Source organism: Eptatretus burgeri, chromosome 15 (genome assembly GCF_056783735.1).
Source record: "Eptatretus burgeri isolate ZD-2024b chromosome 15, Ebu_testis_v1, whole genome shotgun sequence".
Taxonomy (NCBI): Eukaryota; Metazoa; Chordata; class Myxini; order Myxiniformes; family Myxinidae; genus Eptatretus; species Eptatretus burgeri.
This window is the reverse complement of record NC_140975.1, coordinates 4,445,998-4,463,164: the sequence shown is the minus strand read 5'-3', so window position 1 is coordinate 4,463,164 and position 17,167 is coordinate 4,445,998. Positions and strand designations below refer to the sequence as shown.

General features: G+C 46.9%; 1 protein-coding gene across 5 annotated transcripts in view; it reads right to left on the bottom strand.

The window, feature by feature from the left end:
* Window positions 1-208: 208 nt before the first annotated feature.
* LOC147011351 (syntaxin-binding protein 5-like) overlaps window positions 209-17,167 on the bottom strand; it is a 197,496-nt gene continuing 180,537 nt past the window's right edge. For 4 of the 5 annotated variants that reach the window (XM_085858353.1, XM_085858352.1, XM_085858354.1 and 1 more), the window contains 6 exons: window positions 16,241-16,444; window positions 11,529-11,811; window positions 5,978-6,143; window positions 4,753-4,864; window positions 3,761-3,981; window positions 209-3,058 (listed from right to left, as the gene is read on the bottom strand). In XM_085858353.1, coding sequence (XP_085714479.1) covers window positions 3,017-3,058; window positions 3,761-3,981; window positions 4,753-4,864; window positions 5,978-6,143; window positions 11,529-11,811; window positions 16,241-16,444 — 1,028 coding nt within the window. In that variant the 3' untranslated portion in view covers window positions 209-3,016. The remainder of the gene's footprint in view (window positions 3,059-3,760; window positions 3,982-4,752; window positions 4,865-5,977; window positions 6,144-11,528; window positions 11,812-16,240; window positions 16,445-17,167) is intronic. The other variant, XM_085858355.1, reaches the window with a different exon arrangement.

The window sequence follows — 17,167 nt, the reverse complement described above, 5'->3', positions numbered from 1 at the left end:
GAAAAATCTTCGATTTTGCAGGTACCAAATGGATCCAAATGTGATGGTCTCTCCTCTGGCGAGGGCAATTGTCCTCTGCGCGAGGGGACAGACGAATAAATGCGTCGCACTTACGTCTCAGAACCTGAAAATGCATAGGTCCGGGCAGTCAGCAAGTGAGCAAAGGTCACAGAACACAACCATAACGAGCTGAGATGAATGACCGGTATTCACGAACCACAGCTGTTTTTATTTTACAACAAAACATACAGTTGGACCCAAAGGCATTTTGTACAGCTGCGAATATACAGCGCCACATAATAACACGGATGAGCCAGGACAGCATGATGGAAGCAGGTTCTGACTCTGGGGTCTTCAACATTGATGTTTCTTACTGACAAGGTCTTCACGCCTACTCTTCGATGGTTGTACCAGAGAACGTGATGGAAACGGTCATGCATGACGGTCATTCCCCTTCCATCCATCCATCAGGACCATACTCTGTACAGAGTGTCGGTGCTGCCTAAGCAATCTCCTGGGCTATTGGGCACAATCCTGGACGGGTCGCCACTCCGACGCAGGATACTCGGATGGCTCAATCATCCCAGCAAGCTGGTACTCAATTTGCCGACCTCAGAAGGATGACAGGCTGAGTCAACCCCACCTTGTATTAATTCAATGGCAGAGTAAGATTTGAACTCAGGACTCGAGAATCCCAGGCCCACCACCCCATTCAATGGTCTCAAATTATGATGGTCGAATTAATCAGCACCTCACGAGGGAAAAGCATCTCGGGTCGGTCTAACACAATGACTGACGGCAAGAGAAGTTGGAAAGTTAATATTGATTTAACTAGTTAAACCGAACCCAAGTCAAACTGGGGACACAGAAGGGAGAACAATAAGGAAAGAAGAATCTACGCCCCCACCAAATTCTCTTCCCTCACCCCCATTCCCTCCCCCGAATCAAACTTACAGACATTTGGTCATGGTCCTTTCGATGGGTGAATGAAAATATGGATGTTTCTCAAAGTACTCCTTTGCATTTTACAGAGCAAAGCTTGCGCAGTCTGCAACAGCACATGCCAAAGATGGATATAATAAACTCTTTTATGAAATTACTCGTTAGTGTAAGTCTGGTCTGTGCCTGGTTTGTATTTCAGAAAGAAATTAAAATTAAATTAAAAAAAACCTTTGCAATCTTATTTACATGGCGATTGTATTTATCACAAACACATCATCAAGTTTGCTTTCAGTCACATTCTGATTGGACACTCAGTGTGTTACAACTACTCGGAGCAGTGAACAAAACAACAGCAGCAGCAGCAGCAGCAGCAGCAGCAACGCAATCGTGTAAAGAAAAACATAAAACTGATGAACGTATTTAATCAATAAATATATAAAATAATGCATTTTCAACTTTGAAGGCATTACGAGAACAAAGAAATACAGGAGTCGTTAAAAAAAAAATAATAACTGCAAATAATACCTTCGAAATTTGCAAGCTTGTGAACAAATTGAAATGTTTGATAATTAATGATAATTATAATAGACCACGATTCAATCATCATATTTCATCGGAAATGTCCACGTTTCATTGCTTGCTTTATCGGACCGTCTCACAATCCTCGTCGGAGTGATTCATGACAGCTCCGGGTGATGTGAAAACCACATTTCTTCCAACATCAGTTCTCAAATGAACTTGGGGATTGGCCAAGGCCTGGGTCCGACACGCGGTTAGGCCAAGGCTTTGGTCCGACATGCGGTTAGGCCAAGGCCTGGGTCCGACACGCGGTTAGGCCAAGGCTTTGGTCCGACATGCGGTTAGGCCAAGGCTTGGGTCCGACACGTGGTTAGGCCAAGGCTTGGGTCCGACACGCAGTTAGGCCAAGGCTTTGGTCCGACATGCGGTTAGGCCAAGGCTTTGGTCCGACACGCAGTTAGGCCAAGGCTTTGGTCCGACATGCGGTTAGGCCAAGGCTTTGGTCCGACACGCGGTTAGGCCAAGGCTTGGGTCCGACACGCAGTTAGGCCAAGGCTTGGGTCCGACACGCGGTTAGGCCAAGGCTTTGGTCCGACATGCGGTTAGGCTAAGGCTTTGGTCCGACATGCGGTTAGGCCAAGGCTTGGGTCCGACACGTGGTTAGACCAAGTTCTGGGTCCAACCCGTGGTTAGGTCAAAGCATGGCATGATGGTTTATTGATATGTAATGAAATACACTTGTAAATGGGTTTGTAAAAACCTGGGGATTTATAAATCCAATTACAGAAACCAAATCCAAAGGATAACCTTCAAGCATTCAAGCTGCAGGGAGCGAAAAATACAATTACAAGAACTGAATAATGGGATTGTTACTTTTATTTGTATGTACCGGATGCGATGGAACCTTTAAACTCGAACAAGACATAACAACTACCTCGTAAGAATCATTACACGACCGGTTGCAATATCTTCACACTCCGCTCAGAATATATCTACATGAATAACAAATGAACTATTGATTTGTGTGAAACCATGAAAAGTGTGTTCACCTGTACAGCGGAACGAGGTGGAATGAAAATAACCGAGAATGAAACTGGGCCTTTTTTGCACACTCTGCTACCAGACAGCAAAACCTGGACCTGCAGTACACACTTGGACGATAAAGCAATCTCGGTGCAAACAGCGTGCTGGATATGAATCCAACACTGATCAAGGTATACCAAGAAGGAAGAGCCGAACAGCCTGGTGAGTGGAATCAAACCTACAGCACAACTTCCTGAACAATCAGGTGCCACAGTTAAAATGCAACAAAATTAGAGAAGTGCAAAGAACCGTGTTGGGGGTGGTGGGGAGAGGTTGGAGGTGGTGGGGGAAGGTTGGGGGAGCTGGGGGGAGGTGTGCAGCCACTGCCACGAGATGATGGAAGCCGGTGCTTTGTGATATCTGGCGGTCTTGCCCAGCGAGCGAAGGTTATAAAATGGCGCCATTCGCCGTGCGGAGTCGAGCCTGTGCTGCAACAAACCACCGGTTTTGAGGCCCAATGGGCATCAAGACTTCACAGCTGATACCACTTCTTCTCCCGTGACTTCAGCATTATCTGATTATGAAGAACAATGATGGGGATGGAGCAGAGAAAGAATTAATTAATTGTGCGTTTCTTCCTTGCTACATGGACGTAGAAGTGAAAAGCGCTGTTGTACAGAAGTAGCTGGAGTGGTGGGTGACAGGGAAGACATTGTAAGGAGAAAGTGGAGTGTGGCAAGGATAAATGGCAGGTACTCGGGATGAAATAGACGAGGAAAGCTCAAAGGTCTGCCAGGATTTGACCGGCTCACAGGATGGCCTAGACAGGTACGCACACTCACCACTGAGCTGTCGAGCCTCGTTTCGACCAGCTACAAACAGTTATCCTGGTGGTTCACAGGTGATTCATCAAAGTGTGTGTGCCGTCCCTCGGATGGATGTTCAAGGGGTACTCGTTTTGCCAGCTATCGCGGACACCATGAACAAATTACAAATTTCTGCCCTAACCAGCAGAGGGCACTGCATCATCGGCACAGCCGCATCCTCAGCCAATGATGCTACCCCATACCCTTGCGTTGGATACTAATGAAGGGGATGACCGATTTCCTGTTCTTATCTGAGCCCGTGGTTAAAATCCCATATCCAGTGGTTATTTGTTCAACATGTCTGCATTATTGTCCCGGATGCTGTTCCACATGACGAAGCAACTCCTTGAACCTTAACCCTTGAATAAATCAATAAAATGGAAGGTGTAGTTGCTGGTGTGGAAGACTACCTCATGAGCGTGTTTTGCAAAGTTCTCAGCGCTGGCCATCATGGCCGCCGACCTCTCTTCGGTCTCGCCGAGCCTCTGGCCACGTTCGTCCAGCGCCATGCGTGCTCGAGCCACCTCGGCCGCCGTGCTCCCAGCGGAGCATCGCACTCCTTCGACGCCGCCGGTGCCCGGAATGTGGTGTGCCAAGCTTCGGGCCGGCTTGCCACACGCCGCCTCACCAACTGTACAACCACAACGAGACACGGGTCGTCCATCTGCTATTACTGAAGCCTTCATCACATGTTCTACTATCACTTCATCGTGTCACAATAATATATTTCTGGTATTGTCTCTACTTTTATCTCCTGAAATTCGTTATTGATAAGTAAGCTCGTTAGCCTCGTCCATATAACTAACCAGTCAACAACACAAAGTGAGTGATGCAAAATTGCATGTTTTTGCACCACTCTTCTACGGATGGCTCTCTTACAAACCCAATGATCTATACGGTTGGGGTTTCTTAGATGGGTGGGGGTGTTATCTCGGCTGTTAATAACATACAACTAACGAACGAACTAACCAACAGGCTGAAGATTCCCATTGAGGAATAAGTGCAAAGGAAGTGCATGGAATAGTTGGACAGGTGACTGTGACATTTTGTCCGTGGACATCCACAGATGCTTCGTTTTGAGACAATTTGCAAAAAGACAAAACAGGCCAGAGCTTCACGCGTCATCTCAGGGTGAGCATGAGAGTGTGTCGATGGTTCGAAAATCTCACACTCAATCCAAAGATATGTCCTGACCTACCACTGGGGTCACAAGTAGCAGTTACGCCCCTGCCCCTCATTCCCTCAACCTTGCCCACCCCACTCCGTCAGTGTGGTGGCTTCAGTGACACTCCTTCATCAACCCAGATTGCGAATCTGCAGGTTCATCCGGAAACCTGACTTCATGTTGCCACTGGTTTAGGGAAAGTCCATTTTATTAAACAGACAAATGTTGGCCACTTACAGATCTCCTCCTTGTCAAGTGACGTACTGTTAACCCCAAAGAGTCCTTTGAAAAAGCCACGCACTGGGGCTTCAGGGGGTTGCACTGGCACGAAAAGCTCTCCAAGCAGGTCCTGTTCACAAACAAAGAAAAGGTCAATATCACAAGGTGTTTCTCAATTGGGCCAAAGGTCAATAGCACAAGGTGTTTCTCAAAAGGGTCGCATGAGCAGTGTAAAGGACCTGCAGGAACAATTATACAATCGGGTCACGACGTCATCTTGATTCACCCACTCAATTACTCATCTTTAAAAACCTCATGTTGTCATAAGACAGAGGATAGCCGTGATTAGAAACAATTCAATAAATCATTGCTACCTCTGCTACCGAAGGTGAAGGTGGTTATGTTTTCACTCCTTTCTGTTTGTTTGTTCCTTTGCAAAATCAAAATCAAAGATCAGTCGATTTTGTTATTCTGTCTGTCTATTTGTTTGTCTGTCTGCTTGTCTATCGCCTACAGGTCACAATTCCAAACCGATCATCATGGAACTTTACCAAGTTGTAGAGGTCGTCTCAACTGAGAAGCCTCTTATCTTGATTTTGAGGTCAAATTTCTAAAATCATCATTTTTCATCCGATTGACTTCAACGTTGAACAGGATTTGCATGTTGCGTCACTGAATTGGGAAACCAACTGTTTTTGACATCAAAAGGTCAAAGGTCAACTCCAGGACAAAGATCGAAAATCATCAATTTCAATCTGAAAAATCGTCAATTTACATCCGATTGACCTGAGCTTTGATTAAAATTGTCAATTTTAATCTTACTGAAATAGACAATTTGATGTATCCATGGAAACCTTTAGAGAGGGGAGTGGGGGGTGGATTTTGAAACTACTGTTCTTTGCACATCTTTTTCTTGTCTGTCTGTCTGTGCGAAGGATATCTTTTTTTAAAGTGATTCTTCACCATTGAGAGATGGGGCCAAAACCGATATATAGCATGATATCTCAAAAATGTAATGGGCCCGATATATTCTCATGGATCAGGTATTACGTGGAGGAGGTACGCACTCTCACGAGTGCCCTAATAGCTTTACAAAGACATCGAGGCTCGTGGAAAAGCTTAAAGATCTAAGTATGCAAAGATAAGTTTAACTTTTCCAGGCACAGTTGGCAAAATGAATCATCCTCTTAGGTTTTGGAGGAAAACAATCTTCACGGGTGAACATGAGGACCAACAAAGCCACCTGCAGCCTCTCCACCATCTGCTGGCTGCAGGTGATCCTCTGGATCTCTGTGGGTGAACACAAGTAGAGCGCCTGCCCCCCATCCGCAAAGCAGAAGGTGCGCGCTGCTCCCAGGTCAGCGGCCGGGAAGAACGACACGTCCAGAAGGGGCCGCAGGCTTGGCAGGCTGGAAAGCAAGCAAAAAGGGAACGATGTGTTTCGTACATCACAAAACAACTACCTTCGAAAGGTGTGATTCACAGACACGAACGATCTCCGAGTCTTTAAGTGGAAAACATATTTAGGACTTCCTAAAGTCCGACGACCTATCCTGACAGATCTTGTTACATGACGATGACGATGATGATGATGAAGATGATGATGATGATGATGATGATGATGATGCCATGCAATGCTGGCTGTTCAAATCATCTGCATCGTTTTCCCTTCCCCATGAGCAAGGCCTTTGCATACAGAAAATATCAATGATTCATAACGATAATGAACCATGTATTATTCACAACTTAGCAGCTAAGTCTGAGCTTTGGAGCCAAGGCACGCAGGTGCTTCCACAATTCACGCCGAGCCAAACACCGTCCAGGGCCATTAACCTTAAGCACCACCTGTCTGGCCCTTGATCGACTCACCAACTCTTCTCTCTCTCCAGATTGTCTCCATCCGATGCGAGTGACCATTCAGCTTCAAAAACAAAATCACTTTTACCGGAAGACGTAACTGCACAAAGCAATTCCCTCACTCAGAGGTTACTCGGCCACGGTTTGGTTGAACTTGTTTACACGTTTGGGGCTTGCAGGACGGTTTAGACTCTGGAGGTGCACGCACTCACATCTAAGCCGTCTATCCTGGGTTTGAATCCCGAGCCAGCTATAAACGATAATCCCGGTGTTTTGCAGGAAGGGTGATTCATCAATGTGTGTGCTCTGCCATGTCCTCTGCCTGCAAGAGTCTGTTCGGGCCATCAAACAACATCAGCAGTTTTTGTACAAAGATAGCAATGAACATGAAGGCAGGCCCAGAGACTTCCCCCAAAAGCCCAATAGCCTCCATCCTCATCTCTGCACCGTAGGCGCGCTCCGCATCAATCTCCGACAGTAAGGATGTGATATCCTTAAAAGATCCTATGATCACAGACACGGTGGCTAAATGTCCCGTCCACCTTTGATCAAGAAGTCGTTTTAACCGCTCACCTTTATACTGTGCAGCAACAGTGGGCTTTCTGAAGAATTTGTACAGGCAACAACAAACCTCGAGGAAATCAGTGACAGCTTTCTCTGCTGCCAGTGCGTGGATAACTACCAGATGGAGTTGGTGATTTAAGCAGTGCACATAGGGGATTTCTCTTTCCAATATCTCTTGCAACAACTTTTTCACCCCACCGTGCTTCCCAGCCATTACCAAAGCCCCGTCGTACACCTGACTTAATATTTTTGACGCGTCAAGTCCTGTTTTTGTCAGCTCCGCAATTATTATGTCTGTCAATGTTTTTGCATCTCCAGCGTCGGCTGTAGCTATTGTGAGTAGACGCTCTGTTGCTTCATTTGATGCCGATACAAAGCGAATGATGATCGATATGTTCTCACATTCAGTGGGGTCCCTCGTCCCATCCACCTTGATGGTAAACCACGATGTGCCTACTTCTTCCACGATGGCATCAGTCACAACATTACTCAATGTGCAGATCACTTCATTCTGTATTTCCGGACTAGTATAGCTTGCGTTTCGTGGGATATGCTTTATCATTTCAGCGAGCTCGGTGTCTTTTTTCAGTGTGTAGTTTAAAAGCGAGAAGAAGAGCCCACTGTGCCTGTCTGACATATCTTCAAAATTATCAAGACTCCCTCTAAAAGGTATCTCATTTTTGGTGAGAAATCCCACAACATCTCTAAGAGCAGACACATAGTACCGGTTTCTATTTAGCTGGTCAGCATTGAGGAGTGTGGAAATCTCCTTACCACAATCGATGCGCCTCTCATTCTCCTTCCACCTCAAAACACAAGTTAAATGTTCCTTTGAAGTTGCGTGTTTGTGAAACCCCCTGCCTTTCTCAACGGCATGTTTCCAATTCCGGTTGCCTCGCACTGTGAAAGTAGAGTCCACTGGGCCACGTGTGGTGTTAAACTTCCTACATGGATAGCAGAATGCTGCATCTGTCTGAACACTGTATTCCAGCCATTCATTAGTCTGGTACCACGAGGACACAAACGAGTGACTCTTGTTCTGCAACAGATGGCCGGGGTACCGCTGTAGAACAACTTGATTCGGTCTCTCACTTCCAAGATCATCGGGAAGCGGCTTGACAGTCACACCCGACCCCGAGGCCGCCGCCGAGCATGGAAACTCGGCTGTCTGTGCTGGGGCTACAGCCGCAGGGCTGACGTTGCTGGCTTGGCCAGGTTGGCCAGCTTCTGTCGGTATTTCAGACATGATCGTCTTTTCCTCCTCGTCCTCCCACAACATGCCTTTCATCATCTTCTTCATTTTCGTCACTTGCATTTTTTCCTTTTCTGAGCCATTTTCGTAGATCCATCATCAACGTCTTTTTCTCCTGCTGCGAGCTCGTGCTCTGTGATTGGTCCCTCGTGACTCGCGTCACTAATCTCGCGTCACTAATCTCGCGACTCGCGAGATTTCACGGTTGATGGTTTTAGATAATGTTGAAGGCCTTGGTTTCCACAGTGTCAAGGTGAGCAAGATGTGAGGTAGGAGAGCCAGTACAGAGGGGAAAGCAGTACTTCATCAAGCTGTGGAAGAAGGCCTTGCAGGTGGATAGGAGTTCTGGTGTGCCTTTGCAGGACTTTGCATGATGGAGGACGCCCAATCGGCAAATGGCTTTCAAGGCCAACGTTGGAATGTGGTTCAGCCAAGAAAGATCATGGCCGATAGAGACCCATGAGTTTGGTTGACTGAACTTCCTCATGATAATTATAAACAAATTAGATCAGAGGGGTGAGCCAGATGGTCCCTTCGGAAGGAGATAAAGCTTTCAGTGCCACCTGTCCGGCCTTTAGGCATCACATTCATAGACAATCAACTCGGAGGCCAAACCGTTTCAGAAATTTCATCTTGACTGATGGGGATTGTCCAGGCCCTTGAAGGCTTCTGTAACAGCTCCAGCTGTAATCTGATCTACAAGCGCACTTTGAAATGATCCTCTTCCTGATCAAATGTTAAACCTTTATAAACTACCTGAGGAGTCCTTTACCAGGTGTGAATCTCGAATCTATCTCCACTCCTTTCCAGACTATCAATGAATCATTGTACACGATTCCCAAGACACGTTGGTGTTTCACAGTCAATGCGCCTCGTCAATGGACGAGGTATCAGCATCCTCACATGATCTTCGCCGTTTGTTTCCCAACATGCAAGTCTGGGTATTGGAACCGAGACTCGCAGGTGCTGCCCCAACTATAACCACCACAGTATGTGCAGAGAAAAATTTCGTGCCTCCTGGTGTGTTGACCATCAGGTGGTGGCCGATGGATAATCGACGTGTCAAGCTGTTTGGCTAATTCAGAGGGAATGTCTTCGTGAAGCTGCCAAAGGTGATTACAACCTGAATTGGCACAAGAAACCGCCTTGCTGACGTATGAAGAAGGAAAACGTCACAAAAACGGAAATGAAGATTAGCGAGAGACAGATGAGTAGGTGACAATGAGATTGTGTCACCACAAGCTGAACAAGATGCGGACTGAGGATATCTGTGGGTGTATTGATTATCTCCAGGAGGTGACTTTGGTGGTTCCTTCCCAAATTTAAACTTGAGTAAGCATCTGAAAAAAGCAAAGCCCGTCCACATGCGCTTCTTATTCGGAATTCTTCCTCCGTATGCTAAACATGATGAAAGCAGCTAAAAAAAACCCAAAAACAAAAACAAATTGACGATTTTAGGCGACCTTGACATTTTGACCTCAAAACCAATCGGCTTCAGTGACCCAAAATACAAACGCTGCTCAAATTTCAAGTCAATCGGATGAAAATTGACGATTTTATGTCACCTTGACCTTTTGATGTAAAAAAAACCCCAAAAACAAAAACAAATTGACGATTTTAGGCGACCTTGACATTTTGAACTCAAAACCAATTGGCTTCAGTGACCCAAAATACAAACGCTCTCAAATTTCAAGTCGATCGGATGAAAATTGACGATTTTATGTCACCCTGACCTTTTGATGTAAAAACAACAAGACAATCGGGTTGTAGCTTTTGATTGGTCAACCAATTCAGTAACACAATATGCAAATTCTTAAAATTTCAAGTCAATTGGATGAACATTGATGATTTAGTGACGTTGACCTTTGACCTTTTGACCAAATTATTAATTTGTCTTCTCCATAGTCTCACAGTAAAACTTTGTTGAAAAGTTGATGACAAAGCTCAAATGGTAAAAAAAATAGGTTACATTCCGGAGACACACACACACACACACACACACACACAGACACACACACAGACACACACACAGAGACACACACACAGACACACACACAGAGACACACACACAGAAACACACACACAGACACACACACAGAGACACACACACAGACACATAGACACAAACACACTGAGACACACACACACACACACACACAAACACACAGAGACACACACACAAACACAGGCACACACACACAGACACACACACACACACACACACACACACACACACACACACACAGACACACACACAGAGACACACACACAGAGACAAACACACTGAGACACACACACAGACACACACACACACACACACAGAGACACACACACACACACACACAGAGACACACACACAGACACACACACAGAGACAAACACACTGAGACACACACACACACACACAGACACACACACACACACACACACACACACAAACAACAAACTGTGTGAGAGCTCTGGGATGAAGTATAACTGTGATTATGAATTATGAACCACCGGGTGATTACAATTAGCCTTTTCCTCACCAACCGTTCATCCCATCCCTACCTATTCCTCACCACCCATTCATCCCATCCCTACCTATTCCTCACCACCCGTTCATCCCATCCCTACCTATTCCTCACCACCCGTTCATCCCATCCCTACCTATTCCTCACCACCCGTTCATCCCATCCCTACCTATTCCTCACCACCCGTTCATCCCATCCCTACCTATTCCTCACCACCCGTTCATCCCATCCCTACCTATTCCTCACCACCCGTTCATCCCATCCCTACCAATTCCTCACCACCCATTCATCCCATCCCTACCAATTCCTCACCACCCGTTCATCCCATCCCTACCGATTCCTCACCACCCGTTCATCCCATCCTAATCTATTCCTGCATCCTATGCTTTTTCAAATCCGCAGCCTTTGTCGGCCTGTGAAAGGTAACATGAAATGATCCCTGACCACATTCATTCGTGGGTGTCGGGAAGTGTTTTTGGCCCCACAAAAAATAATAATAGAAAAAAAGAAGACTTTTTTTCACAATGCCAACATGATTAGAAGAGCACTCAGCAACACCGGGTACCCCCCCCCCCCCGCTAGAAATCGATACACGAGTGGATACGCACCTGAAAGCCATAATGTGTCCATTGGCACAAAAAACAGCAAGGCAAGGAGAGCCGGCCACCATGACGATGTCCGCATGCAGGACAAAGGAAGTCTCCGTGACATTGTGCTTGAAAGCGATAGCCATTGTGCTCAGTGTCACCACCTGGGCCTGCTTCTCAGAGCATGCTACCAGGAAGCGTGCTGCAGTCCCTGAATGTGTAGACGGCTTGGTGAGGACTCCAGTGGGCCCGGGTTCGAGGAAGATGAGTCGAAGGATGGGCCCTTTGAGCTGCAGGGTCGGGGCTGGGATGGAACCCAAAATCAGCACAATTGGCACGAAGGGGACACAAATCGAACACAATTCAAATGTTTGATGTGAACTTCTGAACTTGAACTCGAGAGTTCACGGAACACCTTACCCCGAGCGCAATCGTGAGAAAAATGACATGGACAGGGTCTGCGAGAAGCTAATTTGATTGGTCGAGATGATGTAAAATAATGTAATATTTCAATATTATTTTGTAAGTTTGAATGCCAGGCAGAAATATATATATATATATAATACTAATTATCTCCTCTCTGTGCATGTGCTGTCGGGACAAATTCAGAGCCAAAGTAGTAGCGAAACTACAGGTTTGTTCACCGATTCGTGTTCAAAATATCACATTCAATTTAACTAAGTTGTTCCTCGATCATGGACAGACAGACAGACAACGTGAAACGATTGGCGAACCTCACTTTTCGCTTCACATGAGCGGGGTATTCCCTCATTGAGATAAAATGTGGAAACAACAGAATTTGTCTCCGTCGCACAAACCGAGGTCTAAATCGCACAAACAGGGACCACGACCACAAGATTCCAAACAGGGACCGTGACCACAAGATTCCAAACAGGGACCACGACCACAAGATTCCAAACAGGGACCACGACCACAAGATTCCAAACGGGAACCGCGACCACAAGATTCCAAACGGGAACCGCGACCACAAGATTCCAAACGGGAACCGCGACCACAAGATTCCAAACGGGAACCGTGACCCCAAGATTCCAAACGGGGACCATGACCCCAAGATTCCAAATGGGGACCGTGACACCAAGATTCCAAACGGGGACCGTGACCCCAAGATTCCAAACGGGGACCGTGACACCAAGATTCCAAATGGGAACCGCGACCCCAAGATTCCAAACGGGGACCATGACCCCAAGATTCCAAACAGGGGCCGTGACCCCAAGATTCCAAACGGGGACCATGACCCCAAGATTCCAAACAGGGGCCGTGACCCCAAGATTCCAAATGGGGACCGTGACACCAAGATTCCAAATGGGGACCGTGACGCCAAGATTCCAAACGGGGACCGTGACCCCAATATTCCAAACAGGGACCGTGATGCCAAGATTCCAAACGGGGACCGTGACCCCAATATTCCAAACAGGGACCGTGACCCCAAGATTCCAAACGGGGACCGTGACCCCAAGATTCCAAATGGGGACCGTGACCCCAAGATTCCAAATGGGGACCGTGACACCAAGATTCCAAATGGGGACCATGACCCCAAGATTCCAAACGGGGACCGTGACGCCAAGATTCCAAATAGGGACCGTGACCCCAATATTCCAAACAGGGACCTTGATGCCAAGATTCTAAACGGGGACCGTGACCCCAATATTCCAAACAGGGACTGTGACGCCAAGATTCCAAACAGGGACCATGACCCCGAGCTGTCAAACAGTGACCGTGACCCCAAGATTCCAAACGGGGACCGTGACCCCAAGATTCCAAATGGGGACCGTGACACCAAGATTCCAAATGGGGACCGTGACCCCAAGATTCCAAACAGGGACCGTGACGCCAAGATTCCAAACAGGGACCGTGACGCCAATATTCCAAACAGGGACCGTGATGCCAAGATTCCAAACAGGGACCGTGACGCCAATATTCCAAACAGGGACCGTGATGCCAAGATTCCAAACAGGGACCGTAACCCCAATATTCCAAACAGGGACCGTGACGCCAAGATTCCAAACAGGAACCATGACCCCGAGCTGTCAAACAGGGACTGTGACCACGAGCTGCCAAACAGGGACCGTGACCCCGAGCTGCCAAACAGGGACCGTGACCCCGAGCTGCTAAACAGGGACCGTGACCCCGAGCTGCCAAACAGGGACCGTGACCCCGAGCTGCCAAACAGGGACCGTGACCCCGAGCTGCCAAACAGGGACCGTGACCCCGAGCTGCCAAACAGGGACCGTGACCCCGAGCTGTCAAACAGGGACCGTGACCCCAAGATTCCAAACGGGGACCGTGACCCCAAGATTCCAAATGGGGACCGTGACACCAAGATTCCAAATGGGGACCGTGACACCAAGATTCCAAATGGGGACCGTGACCCCAAGATTCCAAATGGGGACCGTGACACCAAGATTCCAAATGGGGACCGTGACGCCAAGATTCCAAACGGGGACCGTGACCCCAATATTCCAAACAGGGACCGTGATGCCAAGATTCCAAACGGGGACCGTGACCCCGAGCTGCCAAACAGGGACCGTGACCCCGAGCTGCCAAACAGGGACCGTAACCCCGAGCTGCCAAACAGGGGCGGTGACCCCGAGCTGCCAAACAGGGACCGTGACCTCAAAGTAAATTTCATAAAACACAAAACAAATTTCGATCGAAGTTGATCCAACGTGAAATTCCTTTGAATTCTTTGTTCTGTATTGAAAACCGAATTCTCTTTTCTACATATCATTTCCACATTCAGAGAGGAATTTCCAATAAGACTTAAGATCAATGGCAATAGAAACGTACAACCTACAGAAATCGTCACGTGGATGTCCCTCTTGTGGCTCAAGGTCAGATGTCCGCGTTGCAAGTTTATCACCTGTCTGCATTCCCCACACTTTAGGTTGTCTCGTGCACTCGCACTTCCTAATGGAGGTTCAAGATTGAACGGTTAATGACCGGGCAGGATGGCTCGGCCTGGCCATTGAGTACCAATTCATGACATAGTAACATCGGTGCACCAGAATAATGATGTAACCAGCAAACCGACACCCTGATCAAACTCCAATGTTGTGCCCGCTCCTCCCCACCTCCCCCTTGTTTACAGTATTAACACTGCCCTGGTGGTTGGTCTCTGCTCATTCATCTTACGGTGAGTGATGTCGAGACAGTGGTTGTGTATTTGTGAATGTAAGGAGGACACAGTCATTCTCACCTTGTGGAGAATTAACCACTCTTCATGTTTCCACAGAGAACAAACACTCATTTGAAAGAAAATTAACAAAACTTTTAAACAATAGCAGAAAAACAAGGCCAATGAAATTAAACTGTGACCAGAATCAGCTCAATATTAGTTTTATTTGTCCACCAATAAAACTCTCGGGTATTAAGAGTTAATGAAATGACATCACAATGACATCTTTCGAAATGACATCAGAATGACTTTCGAAATGACGTCACAATGCTAAACGAGGACTTCGCGGGTGCTCCGTGCGTCTGTCGACGTGGAATCGGATCGGCTCGCCAGGCACTTTTAACCTGCCGTCGCCAGCACGAAATGTGTTTCATTAAAATCGTCTTTCAAACATAATTTTCAGCATTTCGATGAAAGAGTGTCAATTGAAAGATGGTGAAACAACTGTTCTGTTCCTGAATGCAAATTGGACTCACGGAAATGTAGGAAGTACGAGAAATGTCAGTGGATGAGAGTGAGAGGTGTTGAGTTCCTATCATTTCCTGTTAATACATTTAGCGGCCACAGTGAAGATTTAAAGTGAACACGAGCGCGCGCACGCGCGCACACACACACACACACACACACACACGCACACAAACAAACAAACGCACAGACACACACACACACACACACACACACACACACACACACACACACACACACACACACACACACACACACACACACACACACACACACACACACACTTTCTGCTTTTAGCAATAGATGCACAAATCGAGAAGAAATTATCTTGTGGCTCGGAAACTTCATATAACAGCACTTGCAGCTCCCACCCTGACCCCCGCACCCCCAACATGATCAATAGTAAATATCATGATTTAAAAAACTTACCCTGTACATTTACAAGTCCCAGATATGTTCTTCCCATCAGTGTTCAGAATACCATAATCCAGATATATATAGTCCATTCACCGGCAGCGATCCGTCGGGGATTTGTGCAACACGCGTCCGTTCACTCGGGTCTTGCACCGGGCCACACGGTCGGGAGTGTGCAGTATGAGCAGGTGCCCGTTCGGTGAGCTGAGAAAGTTCTCCACGTCTTTTGTTGTGCAGAGGCACAGCCCTTTCTCTTAGATACCTTCCAAGTATTTTCAGCTTATTTCAGAAGCTTTGTGATCCGTTACAAGTAACAATCCTTATCTCCAACACATGATATACTTGATGATGTCCCGAACAACAATGTTTCCTGGGGTTTCTGCGCATGTGCACTGAGCATTCTGGGGTGGATTACGTCGTTTCCAAAGTCGCATATTGCAAGTTAAGATAAACAGTGGTGACCCATTCATAAATTCCACTCACCTTGACGTGTGAGCTACTCCTTTCAGACAAGCATCCTGTTTATAAACCCGCAGCATAATCCCAATGTGACGCCCAACTATGTATATTTACTCATTGAAGAATAAAATCACAATCATTCACAAAAATCTGTTATAAAAGACTCAATGAAAAATGACGTATGGAAAAAAGAACTCACTGCCAGAAGCCAATGGAGCAGTTTTGGAGTCTGCGGCGGATGACAAGGCCAGTGTGACTACGCAACCGGAACTAGTTCCGACCCACATTGATGGAGCCCCTGGACCCTCACTGAAGGCCACTGCGGTCACAGCCTCATGGCTCTCTTTATCGATGCTGCATACACTCGAGCTTCTTGATTGACTCATTGGTGAGTCACGTGACTCTGTGACAATATATAACAGTGAAGGTGGAGCAAAGGAACAAGGTATTAAGGATAGTTTGTTCATTATGCACATGGTTGGGCTGGGGGTGGGGGTTGGATGATATTAAAAAGTATGCAATGTTTGCAAAAGTAACAAATAGGTGGTCGTTGATGGGTTAGAAAAAGGGACCAGAGGTCTTGTGACCGTGGGTGCATAAACATGAGAAGGAAGGTCACATGTGATCAGGTGAAGATAAACGAAAATATTTCCTAAAAGTCATTCAGGTAGTGCAGCTGCAGTTTTTATACAGAGTCCAAGGCTCATGGAAGAGCTTTAGGACAAAGGAAAACAGAACAATGTACCGATAATGTTGCAGAAAGGACCAGGTGGACAATGGGCACAAACGGGTGAGGTGATAAATGGGAATTAGGGAATGAACAATGACTGTATCAATTACACATTCATGTCAGGTCAGGTATGGGAGCATGGGACAGAACAGCTCGTCGCTGCATCCACTTTCCGCTGGAACTCCAGGGGCCATCATCTGGGCGTCCCCCAGGAACATGCCTGGCCCATCCCCATCTCATTGAGATGTTGATCAACCTCCTGCAACCAGGAAGCATGTGGTCGGCACATTGGCCTCCTACACTCACGAGACTCCCTCGCTGAGAGAATCAGGTGAGCAGGATCAGCGTCGGAAAATGAGCTACATGTCCATCCAGCTGCAGCTAACATTCACAGAC